Source organism: Carcharhinus amblyrhynchos, chromosome 1 (genome assembly GCF_965287045.1).
Source record: "Carcharhinus amblyrhynchos chromosome 1, sCarAmb.v2.hapA, whole genome shotgun sequence".
In the NCBI taxonomy this organism is placed as follows: Eukaryota; Metazoa; Chordata; class Chondrichthyes; order Carcharhiniformes; family Carcharhinidae; genus Carcharhinus; species Carcharhinus amblyrhynchos.
In genome coordinates this window covers 156159610-156184287 of record NC_137324.1, presented here as the reverse complement: position 1 = coordinate 156184287, position 24678 = coordinate 156159610, and the positions used below count along the sequence as shown (strand labels likewise).

The window sequence follows — 24678 nt, the reverse complement described above, 5'->3', positions numbered from 1 at the left end:
TCTGACAGATTGGATGCAGGGATATTGTTTCCTCCGGCTGGGGCTCTAGAGCAACAGCTCAGTCTCAGGATGTGGGGTAGGCCATTTACGACTGAGATGAAGAGAAATTTTTTCACTCAGTGGGTGGTGAACCTATGAGTTCTCTATCTCAGAAGGCTGCAGAGGCCAAATCACTGAATATATTTAAGGAGGAAATAGGTTCCTACACTCTAGCAGTATCAAGGGATATGGAGAGAGCACAGGAGATAGAGGATTAGCCATGATCATGTTGAATGGCGAAGCAGGCTGAGGGACCAAATGGCCTAATCTTGTTTCTATGCTTCTCTTCTCCCAGTGGCTGAGTCTGGCGCTGTACTGGTAGAAGTGGGGTACTCTTTTACTGGTCCACTAAGGTACTAAAACACACGTCATCAGCCAAGGGCATCTCAGCAGTCAGTGCGTGGATCTGAGCCACCTGCCTTTACATCTGCTGAAGTCATAGAGTTCCACCATGTAGGAACAATAGAAAGAAAAGAAAAAGTTTCATAGTTGACCAGATATATGCACATGGGCGCATGAGAAAATATTCAGATATGATGTTTCAGCTCTTTAGTAGAATCACATATTACTTTACACCACTTTTCTGTCTTGCCTATTCTCGATGTGGAGATGCTGGTGTTGGACTGGGGTGGGCATAATAAGAAGTGTCACCACACCAGGTTAAAGTCCAACAAGTTTATTTGGAATCACGAGCCATCAGAGTGCTGCTCCTTCATCAAGTGAGCCCAGAACTCATCTAATGAAGGAGCAGCACTCTGAAAGCTTGTGATTCCAAATAAACCTGTTGGACTTTTAACCTGGTGTTGTGAGACTTGCCTATTCTCAGTTGCCACGTGGTAAAAGACTGAATTCAGGAAGGATTTTTTGGATGACAGGGCTTCTCACTGCCACTGAACAAGTTATGATGTGGATGTGCCGGCGTTGGACTGGGGTAAACACAGTAAAAAGTCTGACAACACCAGGTTTTAGTCCAACCGATTTATTTGATAGTAAACACACAAGCTTTCGAGGTTTCGAGGTTCACCTGACGAAGAGGGAAACCTCGAAAGCTTGTGCGTTTACTATCAAATAAATTGGTTGGACTAAAACCTGGTGTTGTCGGACTTTTTACTGAACAAGTTGGCAGAGCTTGCTTCTCTGTTAAACTTGGTCTCTGCCATCCCGCACCCATTAACACTGTGGAGCATTACCCTACTGGAGGCAAAATGTTCACCCTATCTCCGATAGGTTGGCAGTTCTCCTGTCTCAGCAGCATCACTGGGAGTTGTGGCCACAGCTGGGACTACACCCAGTCCCAGCAAAAGCGAAAGCGTCCAGATCAAAAATGAGTATATGGGGTTTCCAGGTAGGGGTAGTAGGCCCAAAGGGTGGGACTGGGTCAATGGGCCTGATTCTAAAGGCTGGGGAATGGGATGCAGGGATGGGACTCGGTGGGATTTGAATCCAGAACCTCTGGCTCAAAGGCAGCAACATTACTCATTGTGCAACAAGACATCTGATGAGAACGTAATTCAAACAAAAATTAACAATTTAATCTTCTCTCAATAAGCAAAGTGCAAAAAAATTGATCATGCATATTTAACCTATTCAATTCGACTTACTGAAAGAATTGATGCCAACCTTTGTCAGAAGTGGTGAAATACCTTTCTTTTAAATATGAAGTAAGCAAGCTGTTTGTTCTCTTTATGATTTCTATTTCCTGCACTCTCCCCTTGGGTTTTATCAAACTGTTCCCATTAAGAAACAAACCACACAACGGATTCATGTGATGGTTCAAACAAAAGGCCTTCATTGCAGTTGTTATAACCTGATATTTTCCAGTAGTTGCAGTTATTGCATTTGAAAGCTATTAAATTCTCATGTTTATGTCCCATGAGTTGACTTATTAGTGGAACATACAATACTAGATATCTTGTCTTGGAATTGATTTCTTTTGAAGACCAGACTTATCTAGAAAAACTATGTAACATAATGCTGATGTTACTGTACCTGTAAATAGAAAGCTCCTTTAGCTTGTGCATACATCATTAAAAAACTGTAGTCCAGATTCTGCTTTGTTCTCCATCTGAAAGCAGAAATGATCACATGTAGTCATTGTAATTGTCAGCACATTATGTTCATTGATTCAAGGACAGGAAAACAGACTCAGGTAACTTTTATTCCATCGTCATTTTGGTTTAACAGTAGACATTTGTTTCTGATTAATTGAAGCGTTGGGTATATATGTGCTTATATAGCCTATTACTTCTCAAACATTAGACAAAAGTATTAGACAAAAACTTCCCACATCCACTGTCTGGCTGAGTATTGGTACGTGAAGTGAAACTATGCATAATAAATATTAGGGCGGCATGGTGGCACAATGGTCAATATTGCTGCCTCGCAGCACCAGGGAACCAGATTCGATTTCTGACTTGGGTCACTGTCTGTGTGAAGTTTGCACATTCTCCATGTGTCTGTGTGGGTTTCCTCTAGATGCTCAGGTTTCCTCCCACAACCCAAAAATGTGCAAGTTAGGTGGATTGGCCATGCTGAAGTGCCCCTTAGTGTCAGGGGTACTAGCTAGGGTAAATGCATGGAGTTAAGAGGATAAGACCTGGATGGGATTGTGGTAGGTGCACAATGGATCAATTGGCCCCCTTTTGCACTATACGATTCTATTCTATCTGAAATGCAGAATGGGGTTCACTTAGGGGCTCATGCCTTTACAAAGGAGGCTGATGGAACAGCTACTGTCATCCCTCACATGACCTTTCCCCAATGGCCAGCAGCTAAGATGTGTCTATTGTGCCACATGTGCCTGCCCTCATGAGGGCATGGCATTAACTCTGACAACATCAGCAGTAATGTGCAGATTTTGAATCACCATGTAAGTGAGGAAGTGAAATAGCTTGTCATGATCTACATTATCCAGAATTCTAAAAACAGCAATCATCTCTCAACTTTCTCTTTTCCAGTGATGGTATGCTCAATTTACATAATTGCCCTTCATAATCCAGTCTCTCTATCCCTGTTCTGTTTCATTTCAATTGCTGCAATATATTATTTGTATTTAAGTGACTAGAACTGTACACTGTATCCTTAGTGTGGTTACATCAATGATCTATAAAATGTCAGGGTTACCTCACTGTTTCAGCTTAATATGAATATTTAATATATTCCAATAATTGGTTTGTTTTATTCATTGCAATTGAGCTTTCTTTCAATTTATTGCCAAACAGAGCTCTTCAATTTTCCATGTCCATTATTTTCTTTCCATTTAAGTATTATTCTTTCCCTAAATTAGTTTGTCTCCATATGAAGCATTTTGAGTTTCTGTACACTGACTTTCATCTGCTACCAATCTCAAGCTATATATTAGCTCCTGTAGCTACTCTTCATCAACGTTGGAGTCTACCAGCTTCAATAGCTCAGTACAATCTATAAATTCAGCTGTTGTGCTTGTGACTTCTAACTTCAGATCATGCATGAAGTTATTAAACAAAAGAAGTCTCAAACAGACCCCTGGGAGACCACACTGGTAACATTCTCCCAGATTGATGATGGTCACTGTAACGCTAACCCCTGCGTTTCCATTGGTCAACCAATTATGTATCCGTTTCAAGATTTTTTTTACTGTTTACCACTTTCTTTATTTTCAGTCTCAATCTCTCTAGAGGGACCTCATCAACAATCTTACTGAAATTCATGTCTTAATGAAATCCAAAGTATACCACATTCACTAATTACCCCTATCAATCTCCTTTATCACACTCCCAAAGAAACATAGAACATTAAGAGTGATGAAGTAGTTTTAAGATCATTTGCCTGTTCATATGCTCCCCTGTAGGAAGGAAAAGCAAAAGGAATTTGAAAAGGATTTAAAAATATTTTCCATCCACCAGGTTTAAACCAAATTCTTCCAGGGTCAAACAATCAATACAAGCACAAGGTTGGAAATCTGCGACAGGGCTGTATCTTGGCCATGTGATGTTATGTGCGTTGCTATAGGACCTCTGCCATTGGTGCCTATAAAGTTTGATTTTGGGGGAGCCCCTTTAGTTGAACAGGATTGACAGGCATCTGTGCCACTGTGGTGCATTTGGGGTGTCGGCTGGTTGAAAGGCCTTGCGTTGCCATAGAAAAGTGGCCTGCTGGGAGGATGGCATGTGAGGATCAACCCTGCCTTTTCCCAGAAAAAGCTTTCCACTTGTCTTTTGCTGATCTCTCTTTGTGAGAACAATATCAAGAAATAGGGGAAACTTTATCTTGCTTTTACTTCATAGACAGCATAATATTGTATGGAAATATGCCACTCTCCCAAGTGGGAAATCACTGTCAGAACTGAGAATGAGGGCTACACAAAATCGTAACTTGGATTCTTTGATCTACTTTGCATTAAAAGTGCAGCCTCCACTGTGAGTATGTACTTGAGAAACTCTGCACAGAGGAACTGACTAGGTGACCACATCCTGATGGAAAGCTATTTTGCATGAACGCAAATTCTTTTTTGGTGGATGGTCATCAAGGAGCAAATTAAAACCTGACAGAAACATGCAATGTGAACACGAATAATGAGGGAAGAAGGTAACTAATTGGATAGGAAAATTCTGCTCCATGGATCCTCTCTACATTTACATACAAATGAGCTGATCTTGTATGATTAAAAGAGGTCAACTGATTTACTTCTTTTACTGACAGCCCTGGTGGTAGTGCTGGCAGGGAAGGGAGCCATAATATTGATGTCAGTATACAATGAAGGATTGTTTATTGCCTAAAGAGCACCAGCACTTATGGCAGAGGGAAGGGAACAACAATGTTGATGGAGTACTTATGCTTTTTGAGACTAAATTGCAAGCTGAGGTAAAATGGAGATGTGTAGATACTTATCTTCCACCGTGCCTCCACTTTACCATCCACTGGTTTGATACTTTGTTTTATTATGAGGAGGTTGTTCGGTTATTTTGTGCAGGGGCTTTCAGTTCTCTCCATGTATTGCAATACAATGGCCAGTGCTGAGTAAATCAAACACTTCATAGGCCCCAGTCTCTCATGCCTTGCATTTCTGGCTGCAGAGACCAAATTATTTTTTTTTAAATTGCAAACATTGATGCAAATACTGCAGATCATGAGAGATATAAAAAGTGTTGCCTAGATGTACATTACAGTGCATTAACAGCTAGTTAAGGGTGAATTTTGGAACTTCCACATGGAATAAGAATGAATAAATCAACTTCTTTCGACATTCAGATTACCAACTTAATAATAGTCCTATCTTCTTGTTCAATTCTGCAGCCCTCATGCAGGATAAGTAATGAAGTAAGACATTGCTCATTTTCTATAATTACACTTTCATCATAACTAAAGTCGCAGATCTCAAAAACAGGAGCTTTCATTAATATGTAATTTATAGAATCCTCCTGGCTTGAGAGATTCACGATCCAGTTTCTAGTCTGTACGGCCAACAGCAATAAGAACCAAGTCATTTTTAATTATTAATCATTTATTGTTAATAGACCTTTTCAGAAATTACTTCCGTCACATTTTGGAAAGCAATTTTCCAAAGAACTAAAAAGAGGTCCCACACATCAAGTCAAACTCCTGAGAGATCGCTCCTTCACAGGTCAATAGGCAATCGACTTAACTGCTTGGACAAGCATGTTTTCTTTATTTTGTGTGTCAGTTGATAATGAGTCTGGAATTAATTGTCCAACTTTAAAACAAACGTATTCAATTCATTTTTGTTGAATCATCTATTTGTGAAAACACTGACTACCAATGGCAGGATTTTAATTCCCTGTTCATCCTTTGGGAACATTGGAGTATTCTCCTAATCTAATGATCTAATATTGGCAGAGGATCAGTAAAAACCTTGAAGAAACGATTGTTTTGATCCCTTTCTGCCATGTCACTGAGAATTGTGTACCAGGAGAATCCCTGAGGAATTTCCAGGCATCTATATGAACAACCAGTTCCAGCTAAGTTCATAAGATATAGGAGCAGAATTAGGCCATTCGATCATGGCTGATATGCTCCTCATCCCCGTTTTCCTGCCTTCTCCCCATAACTCTTCAACCCAGTACCAATTAAAAATCTGTCTAACTCCTCCTTAAATTTATTTACTGTCCCAGCATCCATCCACCACACTTTGGGGTAGCAAATTCCACAGATTCACAACTCTGTTTTAAGCTAAGGTGCAAGATACACAATAAAACTTCATGCACACTATCTCAACATCTGCAGCTGAAAAAGAACATAGAATCCTACAATGCAGAAACAGGCCCTTCGGCCCATCCAGTCTGCACTGACTACAATCCCACCCAGGCCCTATCCCCATATCCCCGCTAATCCCTCTAACCTACACATCCCAGGACACTAAGGGGCAATTTTAGCATGGCCAATCAACCTGACCCGCACATCTTTGGAGAAGGAAATATTTCAGCTGGATTTATTATTGACAAGGAACTGCCATTACTCAATGTTGATAGTTTGAATGGGCATAGTTTGAAAAATTTACATTTAGTCCTTATTTAAGCCTGAAATGTATTTTATCATCAGCAAGCAGAGCTGGCAAAGATATCTACTCAGCTGTAAATTAAAGACAAGACTGTTCTAGTTTGTTTTAAATTCTATCTCAGATTCATGCAATTGGGGGCACAACTTACAAATTTTTCAGTTGCGAATTCTAGAAATGTTTCTAGTAAAGAGTGCGCTGGTGATTTTTATTCAGTAAACCTAGTTAGAGATTGTCCTCCACAGCAGGTGGTAAACCATTATTCTGTGTCCTGGTAACGAACACAAAATGGTAAAGCAAAAGAAGGTCATATAGATCTTCTGCTGAAATAGAATGGACATTGCTGACACATTTTACTGAATGGTATCTTCCAATAAGCATTGACCTAACATTAGGTTATCAGCCTAATATGATAATATAACTATTAAATTGTTAACAACTCTGAGGAATCAAGGGTAGAATTTTATATCTGCTGCGCAGGCATGAGCCTGACCTGAAAACGCATTAAGTAACATGAGATGACATTGGGTGCGTATCATTGTGCGCTCGCACGTTATTTCAGTCAGCAGGCACAGGCGAGGATTAGCAAGTAATGCAATGTAATGTTTATTTATTAGTCACAAGTAAGCCTTGCACTAACACTGCAATGAAGTTATTGTGAAATTCCCCTAGCTGTCACACTTTGGCACCTGTTCAGGTCACTGCACCTAACCAGCACGTCTTTCAGACTGCGGGAGGAAACCGGAGCACCCAGAGGAAACTCACACAGACACGGGGAGAAAGTGCAAACTCCACACCAAGGTCAGAATTGAACCCAGGTCCCTGGCGCTGTGAGGCAGCAGTGCTAACCACTGTGCTATTGTGCCACCCGTCAACATGCCTGTCAACAATTGTGCTGCTTGTTGACGGGATGAAATCCCCAACTGACCAACACTTTACATGCCTCAAGCGATTTCAGGTTTATCACATGGGAAACACTGGTAGGGGGAGCAGCCATTATTTAAACTTTTGGATTCAAGGTCGGGAAAGAAGAGGAAAAGTGAAAATGCTGGTGAGCAGTTGGGAGTTTCAGGGAGTGAGTTGAGGTGGTGTTTTGGGGTTTTGAGAGAGGGATGAGAATGCTGAATCATGGAGTATTTATGCAGAAAGCTTTCCGTGTTACCTTGCTGCAAACAGGATACCTGATGAAATTAAAGTAGCAACTTTCTTAAGTGTGATGAAAATCTTCACTTTATTACAAAGTATTGTCCATTCTGCTAAAGCTGGTACAAAAACTTGCACGGTTTTGTCTAAGACCTTAGAGAACACTTCTCACCAAAACCTTTAATCATAATGGAGAGATTCAGATGTTATTGACAGAGCCAAGAAGAAGGTATTCCACAATTTGTAGCCATACTATGGAACCTAGCATAGAGTTGCGAGTTTGGTTTGACCCTCAAACACACTCTGCGAGACAGATTTGTTTGTGGACTTCAAAGTGAAGCAATTCAAAGACAATTGCTCACTGATAGCCCTTTAATATTAAGATTTGCTGTTGAGGTAGCAGTATCCTTGGAATCGGCCACTAAAAAAGTTTCTCAAGTCAAAGCTGGCACCAAAATACACAAGATGAAATATAAAAGAAAATCTCTCAACATGCAAGCATGACATAGGTATGCATAAGTGGGACATTCTCCACTGGATTGTTGGTATTGAGAAAATAAAGATGTAATTGTGGCAAAAAAGATCACATAACCAAGGCATGTTGGACCAGGCAGAATTCTCAAATCTTGAAGAAAACTAAATGCAAGAAAGCACCCAAATCTACGCAAATAATCTATAGAATGACCACGAAGACAAGATATCTATGGAGATCCAAGAATTAAAAACTTGGTGTATTATTGAGTCAAGATGATACATAGATTATGAATCTATTCAAAACGGAATGGGAATTAAATTAAAATGGAAGTAGATACAGGAGATTCTGTATATCTTATATCTGAAAATTTATATCAACAGAATCTCAAGAATGCATCAATAAAGCCTCTAATAAAATTCTGTGAACTTGTACAGAAGAAGTGGTTCCAGCGATGAGTTATCATGGTGCAAGTTGCATCGAGTGGTCAATCAGAAAAATTGCCATTGCATGTTGTTAAAGTAAATCTGCCTGCACTTTTCAGAAGAGCATAGTTAGACAAAATCAAACTGAATTGGCAATTAACTGATTGGTTGACAGAAAGAACACACTGTAGAAACTCTTTGAAAAGTACCAGTAGGTTTTTAAAAATACTTTAGGGGAAATGACTAGAGTCAAAGCACGACGTAAGATAAAACCTGATAGCATTCCAAAATGCTTAAAGGTAAGAATGGTGCCATACACTATCAACTGAAAATTGGGATGGAACTTGAAAAATTAATAAAAGGTGGAGTGATTGAGTCTGTAACCTCAAGTGATTTGGCAACTCCAATCCTTCCCGTCATTAAACTAGATGGTCCTCTAAGGATTTGCAGTGGCATTGAAATGACAATAAATCCAGTACTGAGTGTCTAACAGTATCTCTTACCATTAATTGAGAATTTATTCATTGGGTTGTCTGGTGGTAAACAGTTTAGTAAGATAGACTTGTCAAAGCATATCTTCAAATGAATGTGGCAACTGAGACACAACCGCTGCTAATGATAGTTACTCATAAATGATTGCTCTGGTATTAACACCTACCTTAGTGCTGGCCTTATTCCAAATATCAATGGACCAAATCCTAAGTGGTCTTAACAGTGTTCTCTTTACCCAGGCCACTATACAGTTCTGATACGTAGGTCTCTAGATTTTTAGGCCTCCCTTCCCCTAAACCCTCCTCCTCTCTGCCAAGTTGATATACGCCTTACTATTTTTGGATAAATGCTAAGCACCTCAAACACTTACCAAGACAAGTTATTGGCAGCCTGGGATGTTGGGCATGGCATCCTGAGCTATTCAATTAATGTGTCAAAACGTTCTTTAAATACTTCAACACTTCATTAAGAACTTGCATTATTTTGAGCTTTGTATTTAAAAACTTTCCATTTTCAATTGACAATGGGGAAATTTAATTTAGTGGTGATAGAGAATAGAATTCTTTCATTTTGTACTACATTAAAAATCTCCTAAAGAACAGTAATAGCTAGGTAAAGCATTGTTTTGCAGAATAGATTGAAAATAATCAGAATGACTTGCGTTGGATTTTCTGCTGCAGAATCCTGAAAATTGCTATGAATTGTAAAATTAGATATTATATTAAAGTTGTTGTGGAAATAAAAGTATTAAATGCAACTTTTTAAAATTTGCATTTAATACAACATAATCTATTATCCTTCTTACAGTTGCCCCTATATCTGGGGTTGTTTTACCTACATATGAAAAGTTTATCTATCAATGTCACAAGTGGGCTTACATTAACAATACAATGAAGTTACGGTGAAAATCCCCTAGTCCCTACACTCCGGGGCCTGTTCGGGTACACTGAGGGAGAATTTGGCATGGCCTTTGCACCTGACCAGCACATCTTTTGGACTGTGGGAGGCAACCAGTGCACCTGGAGGAAATCCACGCAGACATGGGAAGAATGTGCAGACTCGGCACAGAGAAGTGGCAGTTTAATTAACCTTGCTGCCAATATCTCCAGACAGTCATTAGAATCTTCTTCCTTTCTGTTAAAACATTAATTGTTCCTGATGACACCGGTCTCATGCTTGCACAAGCGCAGGAAAGATTTGATTCAATTTATGTTAGGTCAAATCTAACCTGTCTCAGTCAAACAAAGGCTGTAGCATAAGCAGAGCAGACACAAAATAACAAAGGATAGCGCTATGGTAAAAATGGGAATGATTTTTGGGGATATTAAACCAGTTGTTAAAAGTAGAAAAGAGATCTCCATTTGATAACGAGAGAAGAAGGTGCATTAAAGTGGTAGCAGGCAATTCCCCCACAGCCCTGAAGTAACTCAGCATGGTCCAATCTTCATGCTTAAAATCTTGATGGGAGCAATTGAAACATTTTCCAGCTTTTCATTTCCACGTGTAAAGAATTTCAGGGCTTTCTGGTTATGGGGATGATATGCTGGGTAGAATGAAAGACACAAGAGCCTGCCCCCTTAAAATACTCAACGTGCACGTTCTTGCCACAAGCTGGTTTTGTGGCAACCATTCTCCTCGCTTTGGGCAACACCGTAAGAAGAAAGACACAGATGCGAGTGCTGAAGTTGTTAGATATGGTAGCAGGGGAGGAATCCTCATGACCAACCTTGCTTGGGGACCCTCAAATTCTGATGCCAGCTATATTACTAATCGCGGAGCCTGGGAAAAAACTGCTTCAACTTTTTGTCATGTGGGAGCAAAGAACAAATCCATTGAGAATTATAGACAAAATAGCACAGAGGAAGCAATTTCTAATAGAGCTGTTTAAGTATTGGAGGATTACATGACTGGTTGGGAACGATCTTGCTCGGGGGATGCTCTTATATTATGGATAGGCTGCGTGATTGAGGAAGAAGCCATGATGGCCAATAGCTTAGCTTCCACTGCAACAAAACAGAAGCTACTGCAGTGAAAACTTAATAAAGACTTCAGATCGGTAACACAGACTGGTCTGATGCAAAATCAAACTGTTGGTATGCAACCCTATTGCACTATTATCCTTCTTACAGTTGCCCCTATATCTGGGGTTGTTTTACCTACATATGAAAAGTTTATCTATCAATGTCACAAGTGGGCTTACATTAACAATACAATGAAGTTACGGTGAAAATCCCCTAGTCCCTACACTCTGGGGCCTGTTCGGGTACACTGAGGGAGAATTTGGCATGGCCTTTGCACCTGACCAGCACATCTTTTGGACTGTGGGAGGCAACCAGTGCACCTGGAGGAAATCCACGCAGACATGGGAAGTGCAGTGCAGAAGGAGATTATTCAGCCAATCAAGACTGCACCAACCACAATTCCACCCAGGCCCTATTCCCATAACCCTTCATACTTACCCTGCTAATCCCCCGACACTAGGGTTAATTTAGCATGGCCAATCAATCCAACTGACATATCTTTGGAGTGTGGGAGGAAACCAAAGCACGTAGAGGAAACTCACGCGGACACAAGGAGAAAGTGCAAACTCCACACAGACAGTGACCCAAGGCCAGAATTGAACCAGAGTCCCTGGTGCTGTGAGGCAACAGTGCTAACCACTGTGCCACTGTGCCAGATGACTGACATGGTTCAGTCAGTGAACCAGACTGACAGTGTTCAATGAGGCTTTCAGATACTCCAACAGATTGAGGCATCCCCAAGGTATGTGGTGGAGCCTCTGTGGAGAACAAACCTGCTACCTTCTGTCAGGATGACAGCATCTATTCTCCTCCCATCACTGCCACTCCACCTGTGTCCTTGCTGTTGCCCATCAGCCAGGCAGCCTAGATTTCTGCAGCCCATGCTGAGATGCTGCAGTCCAAAGCCAGGCCTTCCATGCCAACAAGTGCTTGAGGTTGTCCTTTAGGGCCATCTGTGATCTTCTCCACTGAAAGTCAACAGCCTTCCACAAACCAATGTGCAGCCACTGCCATGAAGCAGTAGGACATGCAAAGACATCCACAGACAGGCACTAAGGAAATGCAGCAGGGTGATTATTGGTGTTTATATGCAAAACAGAGATGAGGAGAAGCTACTTCCTTCAAAGGGTCATGAATCTGTGGAATTCACTACCTCAGAGAGTGGTGGATGCTGAGGCTTTGAGAAAATTTATATGTTTATATGCCTGGTTTGATTTTAAAAAATTGTTGTGGAATGTTTATTTTGTGCTGACTTTCATTTGAGCATTGTGGTTAAGAAGACTGAATGATGGTCAGTTGCAAAATAAATATAAGGAGATAATCCAGAAACTAGAATGGTTTAAAATTAACAAGGATTTAGAATCAGATAGGTTATCTGTACTTAAAGTTGATAAGGCACCAGGACTGGATGTGATGCATCCAACGAAACTGAGGAAAAGAGTGGAAATTGAGGCAGCATTGACTGTTTTTGAGTCTTCCTTAGACTCCGGATGGTGCTAGATGACTGGAGAATTGCAAATGTTATTCCCTTGTTCAAAAAAGATAAGCACCTAGAGGTCAGTCAGTTCAACTTCAGTAGTACAGAAACTTCTAAAAACAATAGTTAGGGACAAAATTAATAGTCGCATGGGCAAATGCAGGTTCATTAAGAAAAGTCAGCATGGATTTCGTTAACGGAAAATCATGTTTAACTTGCTTATGTTTTTTGAAGAGCTAACAGTGAGGGCTGGTGAGGGTAATATCATGAAAACTAGGAGCAGGAGTAGGCCATTCAGCCCCTCGAGCCAGATTCACCATTCAATACGATCATGGTTAATCTTATTTCAGCTTTAATTCCATTTTCCTGCCCGTTCTCCATAATCCTTTAACCTATTACTATTTAAAAATCTGTCTGACTCCTCCTTAAATTTACTCAAAGCCACGGCATCACCACTCCCTGAGGTAGTGAATTCCACAGATTCATGACCCTATGAAGGAAGTAGCTTCTTCTCATCTCCGTTTTAAATCTGCTAACCACTATGCTAAAACTATGACCTCTTGCCACACAAGGGGAAATGTCTGCTCTACGTCTAGTTTGACAATACTTTTTATCAAATATACCTCAGTTAGATCTCTTCTCATTCTTCTAAACTCTAGGGAATAGAGACCTAAACTGCTCAATCTCTCTTTATAAGACTAACCCCTCATCTCTGTAATCTGTCTAGTGAATCTCCTCTGACCTGCCTCTAATGCCACCACATCCTTTCTTAAATCTTAAATAAGGGAACCAAAACCGTACTCAGTATTCCAGATGTAGTCTCACCAATGCCTTGTATAGTTGCAGCTACACCTCCTTATTTTATACTGTTTTTCTTTAGCTATAAATGCCAAAATTTGCCTTCGTTATTACCTGCTGTACTTGCAGACCAGTTTAATATTTAATGTTGATGTGCTATATCTGTACTTCCAAAATATATTTGACACAATATCACACAACAGACTTTGAGCAAGGTTATAACTCTAGAATAAAAAGAACATTAGCAACATGGATCTTGCAATTGGCTGAATGACAAGAACCAGCTAGTTTTCTTTCTGGTTGTATCACAGCTTGGTATGGCTCCTGCTCTGCCCAAGACTGTGAAAAACTACAAACAGTCGTGAACGTAGCCCAATCTATCACACAAACCAGCCTCCCATCCATTGACTCTGTCTACACTTCCCGCTGCCTCGGCAAAGCAGCCAGCATAATTAAGGACCCCATACACTCCAGTTGTTCTCTCTTTCACCTTCTTCTGTCGGGGAAAAAATACAGAAGTCTGAGGTCACATACCAACCGATTCAAGAACAACTTCTTCCCTGCTGCTATCAGACTTTTGAATGGACCTACTTTGCATTAAGTTGATCTTTCTCTACACCCTAATATGACTGTAACTCTATATTCTACACTCTCGTTTCCTTCTCTTTGAACAGTATGCTTTGCCTGTATAGTGCGCAAGGAAGAGTAATTTTCACTGTATACTAATACATGTGACAATAATAAATCAAATCAAATCAAATAATAGTGGTTAATGGATGATTTTTGGGTTGGAGAGAGGTTTGCAGTGTAGTTATCCAGGAGTCAGCATTGGGACCCTTGCTCATCCTCATATATATTAATGAACTAGACCTTGATGTACAGGACACAATTTCAAAGTTTGTGGGTAACACAAAACTTGAAAATATTGTGAACTGTGAAGGGTGTCGAACTTCAAAAGGACATAGACAAGTAGGAGTGGGCAGATAGGTAGCAGATGAAATTTAACATGGAGAAATGTGAAGTGATTCATTTTGGTAGGAGAATAAAGAAAATAAAGGGTACAACTCTAAAGGGGGTGCAGGAGCAAAGGGAACATGTGCACTTGTTGAAGGTGACAGGACAGTTGAGAAAGTGGTTTAAAAACAATCCAGTATCCCACACTTTATTAATAGGGGCATAGAGTACAAGAACAAGGTTACGTCGATCTAGTATTGGACAACAGTTCGGCTTCAGCTGGAATATTGTGCCCATTTCTAAGAGCTGCACTTTAGAAAATATGTGAAGGCATTGGAGAGTGTGTAGCAAAGATTCTTGAGAATGGTTCCAGTGATGAGGAATTTCAATTATGAAGATAGATTGGAGAGGTTAGAACTGTTCTCTTGGGAGAGAAGGTGGTAGAGAGGAGATTTGGCAGAGGTGTATAAAATCATGAAGGATCTGGACAGATTAGGTTCGGAGAAATTGCTTTTGATCATGAAAGGATCAAGAACAAGAGGGAACAGATTGGCAAAAGAAGCAAAAGCGATATGAGTGAATTTTTTCACGCAGTGAGTGATTAAGGGCTGGAACAAACTGCCTGAGAGTGTGGTGGAGGCAAATTCAAAATGGCTACAAGGCACAGTGACACAATAGTTAGCATTGCTGCCTCATAGCACCAGTGACCCTAGTTCAATTCCAGCCTTTAGTGACTGTGTGAAGTATGCATGTTCTCCCTGTGTCTGCCTGGGTTTCCTCTGGGTGCTCTGGTTTCCTCCCACAGTCCAAAGATGTGCAAGTTAGGTGGTTTGGCCATGGTAAATTGCCCCTTAATGTCCTGAGAGGTGTAGGTTAGAATAATTAGCCATGGTACTTATGTGGGATTACGGGGATAGGGCAAGGGAGATCCTGGGTAAAAGACTCTGTCAGAGTCAGTGCAGGCCTCCTTCTGCATGGTAGGGATTGTATGAAATGTATGAATCAGACTTTTATTTCAAAAGGAACAATAGGTGGGATTTCCTGCCTCCCCTCTCTACGCAGCATGTTTTTTTCAGCAGTGCAGACAGCCAGCTATTGGCTGATAGTGGGATCTTCCAGTCCCATTGCTGTCCATGGGGTTTCCCATTGCTTGCACCTTCTGCTGCCAGGGAACCCGCAGCAGGGGCTCGCCATTGCTATCATCCAGTCCCACCGGCAGGAATAGCTGGAAAATCCTGCCAAATGTGCAGGGTTACGGGGAGACGTTGGAAGAATGGCATTGCTCAATGGCATTGCACTGGCCCATTGCTTACTTGGAGGACCAGTGTAGAAATGATGGGCCAAATTGCCACCTTCTGCTCTGTAAAAGTCTATGATTCTGTGATTGGGGTTGCATTTACTGTTCTTGCAGTTTCATGAGTTGATCATGGTTAGCCCAGCCAGGAAAGCACTGTGGGGTAAAGTTTCCAGTACTGCCCACCGCAGGAATCATCATGGGCAGGATGGACAATTTAACAGATAATTGAAAGCTCTGTTGACCTTGGGTGGAAATTTCTTGTCTCGGTGAGGGCAGGACTGGAAGATTCCACCCTCTGTTAGTTGCCTCCTCCCTTCCCCTTCAGCTGCTCATCATGTAACTTGAGGCAGGGGCTGCTTGCTTCTGATGGCAAAGTTATATAGCTTGCAGCATGAACCTTGACACATTCTGCTGAGTAATGTAGGATAGTCTAGGCAATGGAAGCATTACTTATCATGGAGGCACAGCGGTTAGCACTGCTGCCGCACAGCACCAGGGACCCGGGTTCAATTCCCAGCTTGAGTCACTGTCTGTGTGGAGTTTGCACATTCTCCCTGTGTCTGTGTGGGTTTCCTCCAGGTGTTCTGGTTTCCTCCCAGAATCCATAAGACTTGTTGGTTAGGTGCAGTGGCCATGTTAAATTCTCCCTCAGTTAGCCAAACAGGTGCCGAAGTGTGACGACAAGGGGGAATTTCACAGTAACTTCATTGCAGTGTTAATGTAAGCCTATTTGTGACACTAATAAATAAACTTTAAACAATGGTGCCTATTCAATGGTATTTGTGATATGCATGCTGTCACTTTTATGTGGCACAGTTGACTGATGCAGAATAAAAGTATAATGACTGCTGCTAGGATAGTGGACCTGCATGATTCTCTATAGGGGGGAGAATTTTCTGCTTCCATTTTGGGGGAAGGAAATGATGGTGAGAGCAGAAAATCCCACAGGAGGCCCTAAACGGCTTTTATTTTCCTGATACATTGTCCCCACTCCCTGCCAATGGCATTACAGGAATTCTGACTTTGAAATTCAGGTTTCCAATTTATGTAGATTTTAATATCATTTTAAGGCCTTTACACCTGATCACCCCCAACTCACCCACCAGATTGCCCATTCATGTTGGTGCAAGGGCATGCCATTGTTAAATACAACAGGTCCCCCATGACAGTCACCTGGCGAGCAGAACCCACTGGAGGCAGACAGGTGACTACATTGCCCGGGGAATAGAGAGTCATGCCCAGACAGTATCCTAGCACTGGCCCCAGCACTGATTCCATGGTGATATTGGGGGGTGGAGTTCCATGGGGGGCATGCTATGGGAGGGGGTTTGGAGTTCTATGATGGGTGGGGTGGGGGGGTGGAGAGGTGGAAAGTACCTTGGTGGGAGAGGTGGGGAGTTCTGTAATGAAGGTAGAGTTCACAGCGGGGCAGTGTTTCTATTTTGACTTTTCAAAATTGTGGTGCCCTGTAAATCAGAGCCCACATTATGTCATGAGACCCACTCCTTTATTATTGCACCGAATGGCTAAAAGTATGGTAGTCGGTGGCTTCCCCCCCATCTTTCCCAGCTGCTGCGCCACTCCCAAATAAAATCAACAGATTCTGCCACATTTATAATCACAAAGCAGCTTCATATATTAGGGAGTGGCATCCTTTCCAGTAGTGATACATCTTGAAGTTAACATGCAGCGACCTGTGAGTAGCTAATGGTAGTCCGTACCAAGCGGAAGCTTCACACAATGTTGGATGCTCACTCTGCCAGCTTCTCTCTGGCAAAAGAGAAGGAAAGGGATTCAGTTCTTTTTTGGATGTGAAGCTTCAGTGGCCTCCTTTATGCAAGTTTGGATGGCGAACTGGGAATTGTTGCAAATGTTACCTGTTCCATCCTGGAAAGAACTGGATGCTTCAAGTGTAATATAGCAGCCATCTTCACATCTGGTGGCAATGAGATCCTTGCCTTGCTCTGAAGTACAACTTCAGCAGCAGCAGGTGGCAGATTTGAGTGAGGACGTTCTTTGAAATAGAGGCAGCTGATGCACAGCTCCTCACTGTGATCCTTAGAACACGCTTCATGGATCTGCGTTCCTACTGAGAGCTATCTTCCTCCCTCTTCCAACAGCTTGTTCTGCTCTGTGTCACCTATGCTTATTCTCTAATTCATTCTCGAAGGGTACGCAAACTGCTGTATCCATGTCTGGGAGCAAGTGTCTTGTGCAGACTCCGAGAAGTCAGGTCAAATTCCTTTAGCACGTCACACTACTTCCTGAACTTCAGTGACATTACAGAATGCTAGAAACTTCCAAATACTTCTACAATCACAGCAAGGGTCAATAGAAATCAATCAGCAACAAACTTGAAAGTGACTGGTAATTCCTTTAAATAGTGCTGGTAGGGGCTGCTTCCAGAGTGTTCAATTGTTTAAGCGTTAACTGGAGTATTGAACTCCAAAATGGCAATGCTGTCATCAAATCAGTGATACACTGACATCAGCTTCTGCCAATCAGCATATTTCCTGCAGATGCTTGCTATGCACATGCTAAATCCTCATCTAGTTGTGTCCTCACCAGAACAGAAGTGTGCATGAATGTCATAGAACATAGAACATAGAACATAGAACATTACAGCGCAGAACAGGCCCTTCGGCCCACGATGTTGCGCCGACCAGTTACAAAAACAATGACCCACTAGCCTATACCAATCCCTTTTCGTCCATAAACCTATCCAGAGATCTCTTAAACGCCCCCAAACTAGACGCATTTACAACTGCAGCAGGCAGGGCATTCCAATCCCTCACCACCCGCTGGGTAAAGAACCTACCCCTGACATCCGTCCTGTAGCTACCCCCCCTTAATTTAAAGCCATGCCCCCTCGTGCTAGCTTTCTCCATCCGAGGAAAAAGGCTATCACTATCCACCCTATCTAAACCTCTAATCATCTTATATGTTTCAATAAGATCCCCTCTTAGCCGCCTTCTTTCCAACGAAAACAACCCTAAATCCCTCAGTCTCTCCTCATAGGACCTCCCCACCATACCAGGCAACATCCTAGTAAACCTCCTCTGCACCCTCTCCAAAGCCTCCACATCCTTCTTGTAATGTGGGGACCAGAACTGCACACAGTACTCCAAGTGCGGCTGCACCAGAGTAGTGTACAGTTGCAACATGACGCTGCGACTCCTAAATTCAATCCCCCTACCAATAAACGCCAAGACACCGTACGCCTTCTTAACAACCTTATCTACTTGATTCCCAACTTTCAGGGATCTATGTACACATACACCTAGATCCCTCTGTTCATCCACACTATTCAAAGTCCTCCCGTTAGCCCTATACTCGACACATCTGTTGCTCCTACCAAAGTGAATTACCTCACACTTCTCCGCATTAAATTCCATCCGCCACCTCTCGGCCCAGCTCTGCAACCTATCTAAGTCTCCCTGCAGACTATGACACCCTTCCTCACAATCTACCACACCTCCGACTTTGGTGTCATCAGCAAATTTACTAATCCACCCAACTATACCCTCATCCAGATCATTAATAAAGATTACAAACAACAGTGATGGATAGCATTAAATAAACAAGTGCTAAAGAGCCAAGTTTAGTGACCATAAAGTGCACCGTCCACAAACTCCATCTTGATCAAACCTCTGCCACATGCAATGCATTAAGGTGAGTTCGTGCTCAAAGTGGAAAATGTAATGGAGGCTTCCTGATGTAAAGAGATCCCACCCAATATCTTTCTCAGTTATATCGTAACATCTGTGTGATGGTTTTTGTTGGAAATCATAGCAGCTTCATAACTTATGGGGAAGACTTACTTCACTCTCTGTTGAGAATCTCCAAAGGTTTCCCTCAGATTGGAGAGGTCAGGATAAAAATTAGCAGAAGGGGAGATGATCTCGAGAAGTCCTGATTGTATTTCATAGGAGTACCTGTGGGCAGCACACCAATATCCCAGAGTTATCAACTTTCAGAACAAACCTGCAGATTTTCTGCTGACTTGCAAAAATAATTTACTTTCGTACTTATAGAGTTTGAGATTGCATTGTGTGATCTTATTGACCAATGCACTAACTAAGCTATTACAACCATTAACAAGTTTATTTAAATGGGTTAACATTGTTACGAAGGTAGTGAAAAAGGGACTTATCTCAAAACCCATTAACAGGTTTATTCCTAGTATCCCTCAGAGTAATTTCAACCCATTTGTGTCACAGAAAATCATAGTGCAGAAGGAGGCCATATGGCCCATTGAGTCTGCACCAACCACAATTCCATTCAGTCCCCATCCCCATAACCCCATGCATTTACCCTAGTTAATCCTCCTAACACTATGGGACAATTTAGCGTGGCCAATCCACCTAACCTGCACATCTTTGGACTGTGGGAAGAAACCAGAGAGCCTGGAGAAAACCAACACAGACACGGGGAGAATGTGCAAGCTCCACACAGACAGTGACCCAAGCCGGGAATTGAACACGGGTCCCTGGCACTGTGAGGCAGCAGTGCTAACCATTGTGCCATCGTGCTGCCCGAGATGTCATGTACTTTTCCATATTCTTATGATAGTAAATACTTCAAAACACTCTGGTGACTACTACAATATGTGAGCAGAATCCATGAAAGATTAACTTGGGAACAGCACTAGGGATAATCTTAAAGTTGGTTTATCCTGGTCGGGAAGCTAAGAGTGGATATTACAATTTCCTCTTGACTCTATGTCAGTCAAGTTTAAATTTCATTTTCAATTGGGAGTTAACTCTTTCACTGAGATAACAGAGAAAGGAATTTGATATGAGTTGATTAAACTTTTTCCAATATGTGCTCCCAGATGAGGCTCCTGTCTATGAGTGCAAAATCTGAAATGAACCTGTCAGTACAAGGATAAGTACACTGAAGGGCTGATCTTATCAATGTGCTACCAGCAGACAGACTCAGCAGTCACCTGGGGAATTGCTAGCATACTGCCCAAGATACATGACCTGTGCACAAGCTCTTCACCACCACCAATTATGGTTCATATTTAAAATTAGTTTCCAAGTTTATGCAAAGTCATTGTTTTGTTTTAAATTGGTAAACTCTCTACACTTCCCTTCATATTAATCTCTCTTAACCTATGGTCAGATGAAACTGTAATAAGGAAGATAGCAAGCACCTGCTTTGTAGGCTTCTGTCAGCACTACGAGAAAATGGCTGTGAGGGGATGAACAAAGGCTTTAGGAAGCTTCTGCTTCCCTTGCCCTCTACTCCCCATCTCCTTATTGTATCAAGGTGGAATTAGAGAGGCAGTAGATTTGCTTTCCAGCCCATTAGCTGCTGCTACAATATTTTGTATTCCATTATCAACTGGTTAAAGTCAGACTTACATATTTTGTAAATTCTCAACCAATTTATTTACGTAACTTTCTTCCACCTGTAGAATAAGAACAGAAAAAATATATTTAAGCAGTCAATATTTCACAGTGAAGGTGTTCATTTTAACTTTTGATGACTACAGGAATACATTTTGTACTTTGTTCTTCGATATTAGTCCCAGTCGCTTTTGGGTAAGGTGCAGTGTGTTGAGATGCAAGACTTAACCCCTCAACTGTGCAGGCTAAATGTTACAGCCCAATTTCCCTTCTTGCAAGCTTGCTAGTGGTATACTGCAGAATTAAACCTGCACAATTCAGCTCTTCCTACTCTGTCCCAACAATTTAATTTATCCTTGACCCGAACAAATATCCCCTTCTACAGCAGTGTTCAAACAGCTTTGTGGTATAGATTTGGGGCCCATTAGGATCTGGTTGAGCTCATTTCAAATCTACAGCAATAGAAAGAGGAGACTTCAATCCCATCAATCTAAACTACATTAGATCCTAGATCTCAAGGGTAAAAGGAACTGTCCTAGCCCACCAGTGTGATGCATTAATTCTCATCTCGCTAAATAAATAGAAATGACAATACAGGTAGGTCAGCATGATGAATGAACTGACTAACCACACATTAAAGGTCAAAGTGTTGTATTGTTCTATAGTGGTTTTGGTTGGAACGAGAAGTCACAAATCTCCTGTAGACTAATAGATGATCCAATAATTCTGATTGCAGCAATCCCACTTTGATAAGAAAGGTTAACCTTGCATTTGGACTCGAGTGTATGAGGGCCAGAGTTGCAGAAATGTTATCAGGAACACAGCAGCTTAAAAAAGACTAACTGTGTGATGAGCTTCCAACTTCACATCCTATTTCCACCCCCAAGACATTGTCCGACTTCACCCCTGGCTCAGGTCATCTGCTGCTGAAACCCTCCTTCATGCCTGTTACCTCTAGATTTGACCATTCCAATACATTCCTGGTGAGTCTCCCACATTCTACCCTTTGTAAACTTAAGGTCTCCAAATCTCTGTTGCCAGTGTCTTATCTAGCCCTAGGCCCTGTTCCTCGACCACATGATGCTCGCTGACCTACACTAGCTCCCAGCCAAGCGGAATCTCAATTTTAAAATCTTCATCCTTGTTTTCAAATCCCTCAATAATCTAACACATCCCTATATCTGTAATCTCCTCCAGCTCCACACCCTCCAAGATATCTGCCCCCCCTTGAATTCTGGTCTCTTGAGCAGTCCTGATATTATTTGCTCCACCTTTGATGGTCATGCCCTCAGTTGCTTGGACCCTATAGGCTCTGAACTCCTTCCTGACATCTCTCTGCCTGTCTACCTAGCTTTTCTCCTTTAAGACTCTACTTAATGCCTATCTCTTTGACAAAGCTATTGGTCGTCTGACCTAATGTCTCCTTTGTGGCTTGGTATCATATTTTGTTTGATAATGTCCCTATAAAGCACTTTGGAACACTTTATTAGTTTAAAGGGGTTATATAAACATACGTTGTTGTTGTAGTAGTAACTGTGAGATAGATTTTTGTCTTTGCAGCTTGAGTCGTAATCTGGGGAAGTGGATCACCTTCCCATTTTAAAATCGACTCACTATCCATCCTGTTCAGTGGAATGAAAATCGACCCTGATTCAGGAGCAAGCAAGCAAACTGTCACCTATTGGGTGTTAGGGCACAGGTCCTGGTAGAAGCGAACTTTCAGTGCGAGCCCAGGAGTCAGTGGAACTAGACCTATCCCTGTACTAAGCTTGTTTGTCTGTTGTTTCTGATTTGATTTATTATTGTCACATGTATTAATATACAGTGAAAAATATTGTTTGTTGCATGCTATATAGACAAAGCATACTGTTCATAGAGAAGATAATTCAGAATGTAGTGTTACAGTTATATCTAGGGTGTAAAGAAAGATCAACTTAATACAAGGGAGGTCCATTCAAAAGTCTGATGGCAGCAGGGAAGAAGCTGTTCTTGATTTGGTTGGTATGTGTCCTCACGACATTTGTATCTCTTTCCCCGAAAGGAAGAAGGTGGAAGAGAGCATGTCTGGGTGTGTGGGGTCCTTAATTATGCTGGCTGCTTTCCCAAGGCAGCGGGAAGCGTAGACAGAGTCAGTGGATTGGAGGCTAGTTTGTGTGATGGACTGGACTTCGTTCATGACCCTTTATAGTTTCTTGCGGTCTTGGACAGAGCAGGAGCTATATCAAGCTGTGATACAACCAGAAAGAATGTTTTCTATGGTGCATCTGTAAAAGTAATTTATCTTTCAACAAATCACTGTTGTGATTCAAGGTTTCTTTGTCATGAAACCTCCCGTTACAATATTGGTAACAAGAATAAATCAGCCTACAACTGCTGAGATGTCAACATCTGGAGGAGGAAGGGTGAGTCCCTGAAAATATGTAAGGACGGTAAAAGATTGTTGTGCCAATCATAATTGAATAATTATGACACCGTTTGGGAAAATCAATTTGCCTCATACCGGAGGTTGAAAACTCAGGCCAGTACACCAAATGACTTTGATACTTTTTCACAGCCAATGAAATAACTTCTGGAGAAAAGCAGAAAGTTAGTTTACTCACTATTTGCCATCCTCAAACATATAACTTCAAAAGAAACCTTGCATCTTCGGAAGAACCGGATACAAAATCCTTTGACCAATGAGGTAAGGAACCACTACACCCTCTGACCCTCCATTATTATGCAACAATTTAATTTCCATTCAGCTGTTAGGGACCCAGGGAGAGTGTTTCGGCTCTTGTCACCAGGCTTCACCAAATGGCCTTGGATCACTGTCTGTGTGGAATTTGCACATTCTCCTGTGTGGGTTTCCTCTGGGTGCTCTGGTTTCCTCCCACAGTCCAAAGATGTGTGGGTTAGGTGGATTGGCCATGATAAATTGCTCCCTAACGTCAGGGAGACTAGCTAGAGTAAATGCATGGGGTTATGGGGATAAGGCCTGGGTGGGATTGTGGTTGGTGCACTGTAGGATTCTACAATTCTACACAGTGAGTTTGGCCCATCTCTAAGTGATATATAATGGGATCGTCTCATATGCGGTGTTAACAGTTTGAGCATCTAAAAGAAGCAGCTGGCAGAAGCTAAAATGTCCCTGGATAAAGCAGTTGAATTGGCTCAAAAGACAGAGTGTTGAACAGAGCACTTTTGAACTGCAAGTTGTGCAGAGTGAGGTGAAGAAAATTTGACAGAAAACAGCAGCTGCTCAGATTACCAGAAGTGAGGGCCCAGCAGAGCCCGAGAGAAGGAAGAGAAATCATCAGCCACAAGAGTGATGGAGAGCATCCCCAAGACAGATGTAAATGTAAATCGTTCATTTGTTTCAGGTGTAACCTGAAGGTCGCAAATAAACTAGCGCAGAGTCAGACAGACTGTACCTAGTTTACAGACAGATAAACAAGGACTCCAGTAAACAAAAGAAGGCGATAGCCTGGTGATATGATCACTAGACTATTAATCCAGAAACTCAGCTAATGTTCTGGGGACCCAAGTTCGAATCCTGCCACTGCATGTGGTGGAATTTGAATTCAATAAAAAGTATCTCTAATTAAGAATCTACTGATGACCATGAAACCATTGTCAATTGTTGGAAAAACCCATCTGGTTCACTAATGTCCTTTAGAAAGGAAATCTGCCATCCTTACCTGGTCTGGCCTACATGTGACTCCAGAGCCACA

The 24678-nt window shown here is 41.7% G+C and overlaps 1 protein-coding gene across 2 annotated transcripts in view; it reads right to left on the bottom strand.

The window, feature by feature from the left end:
* The window catches only part of LOC145346622 (alpha-1,3-mannosyl-glycoprotein 4-beta-N-acetylglucosaminyltransferase B-like), a 249206-nt gene that overhangs the window by 76390 nt on the left and 148138 nt on the right, over positions 1 to 24678 (bottom strand). For both annotated transcript variants that reach the window (XM_080194108.1, XM_080194117.1), the window contains exons 5-7: positions 20981 to 21027; positions 19433 to 19546; positions 2029 to 2104 (exon numbers count right to left, since the gene is read on the bottom strand). In XM_080194108.1, the coding sequence (XP_080050234.1) occupies positions 2029 to 2104; positions 19433 to 19546; positions 20981 to 21027 (237 nt within the window). The remainder of the gene's footprint in view (positions 1 to 2028; positions 2105 to 19432; positions 19547 to 20980; positions 21028 to 24678) is intronic.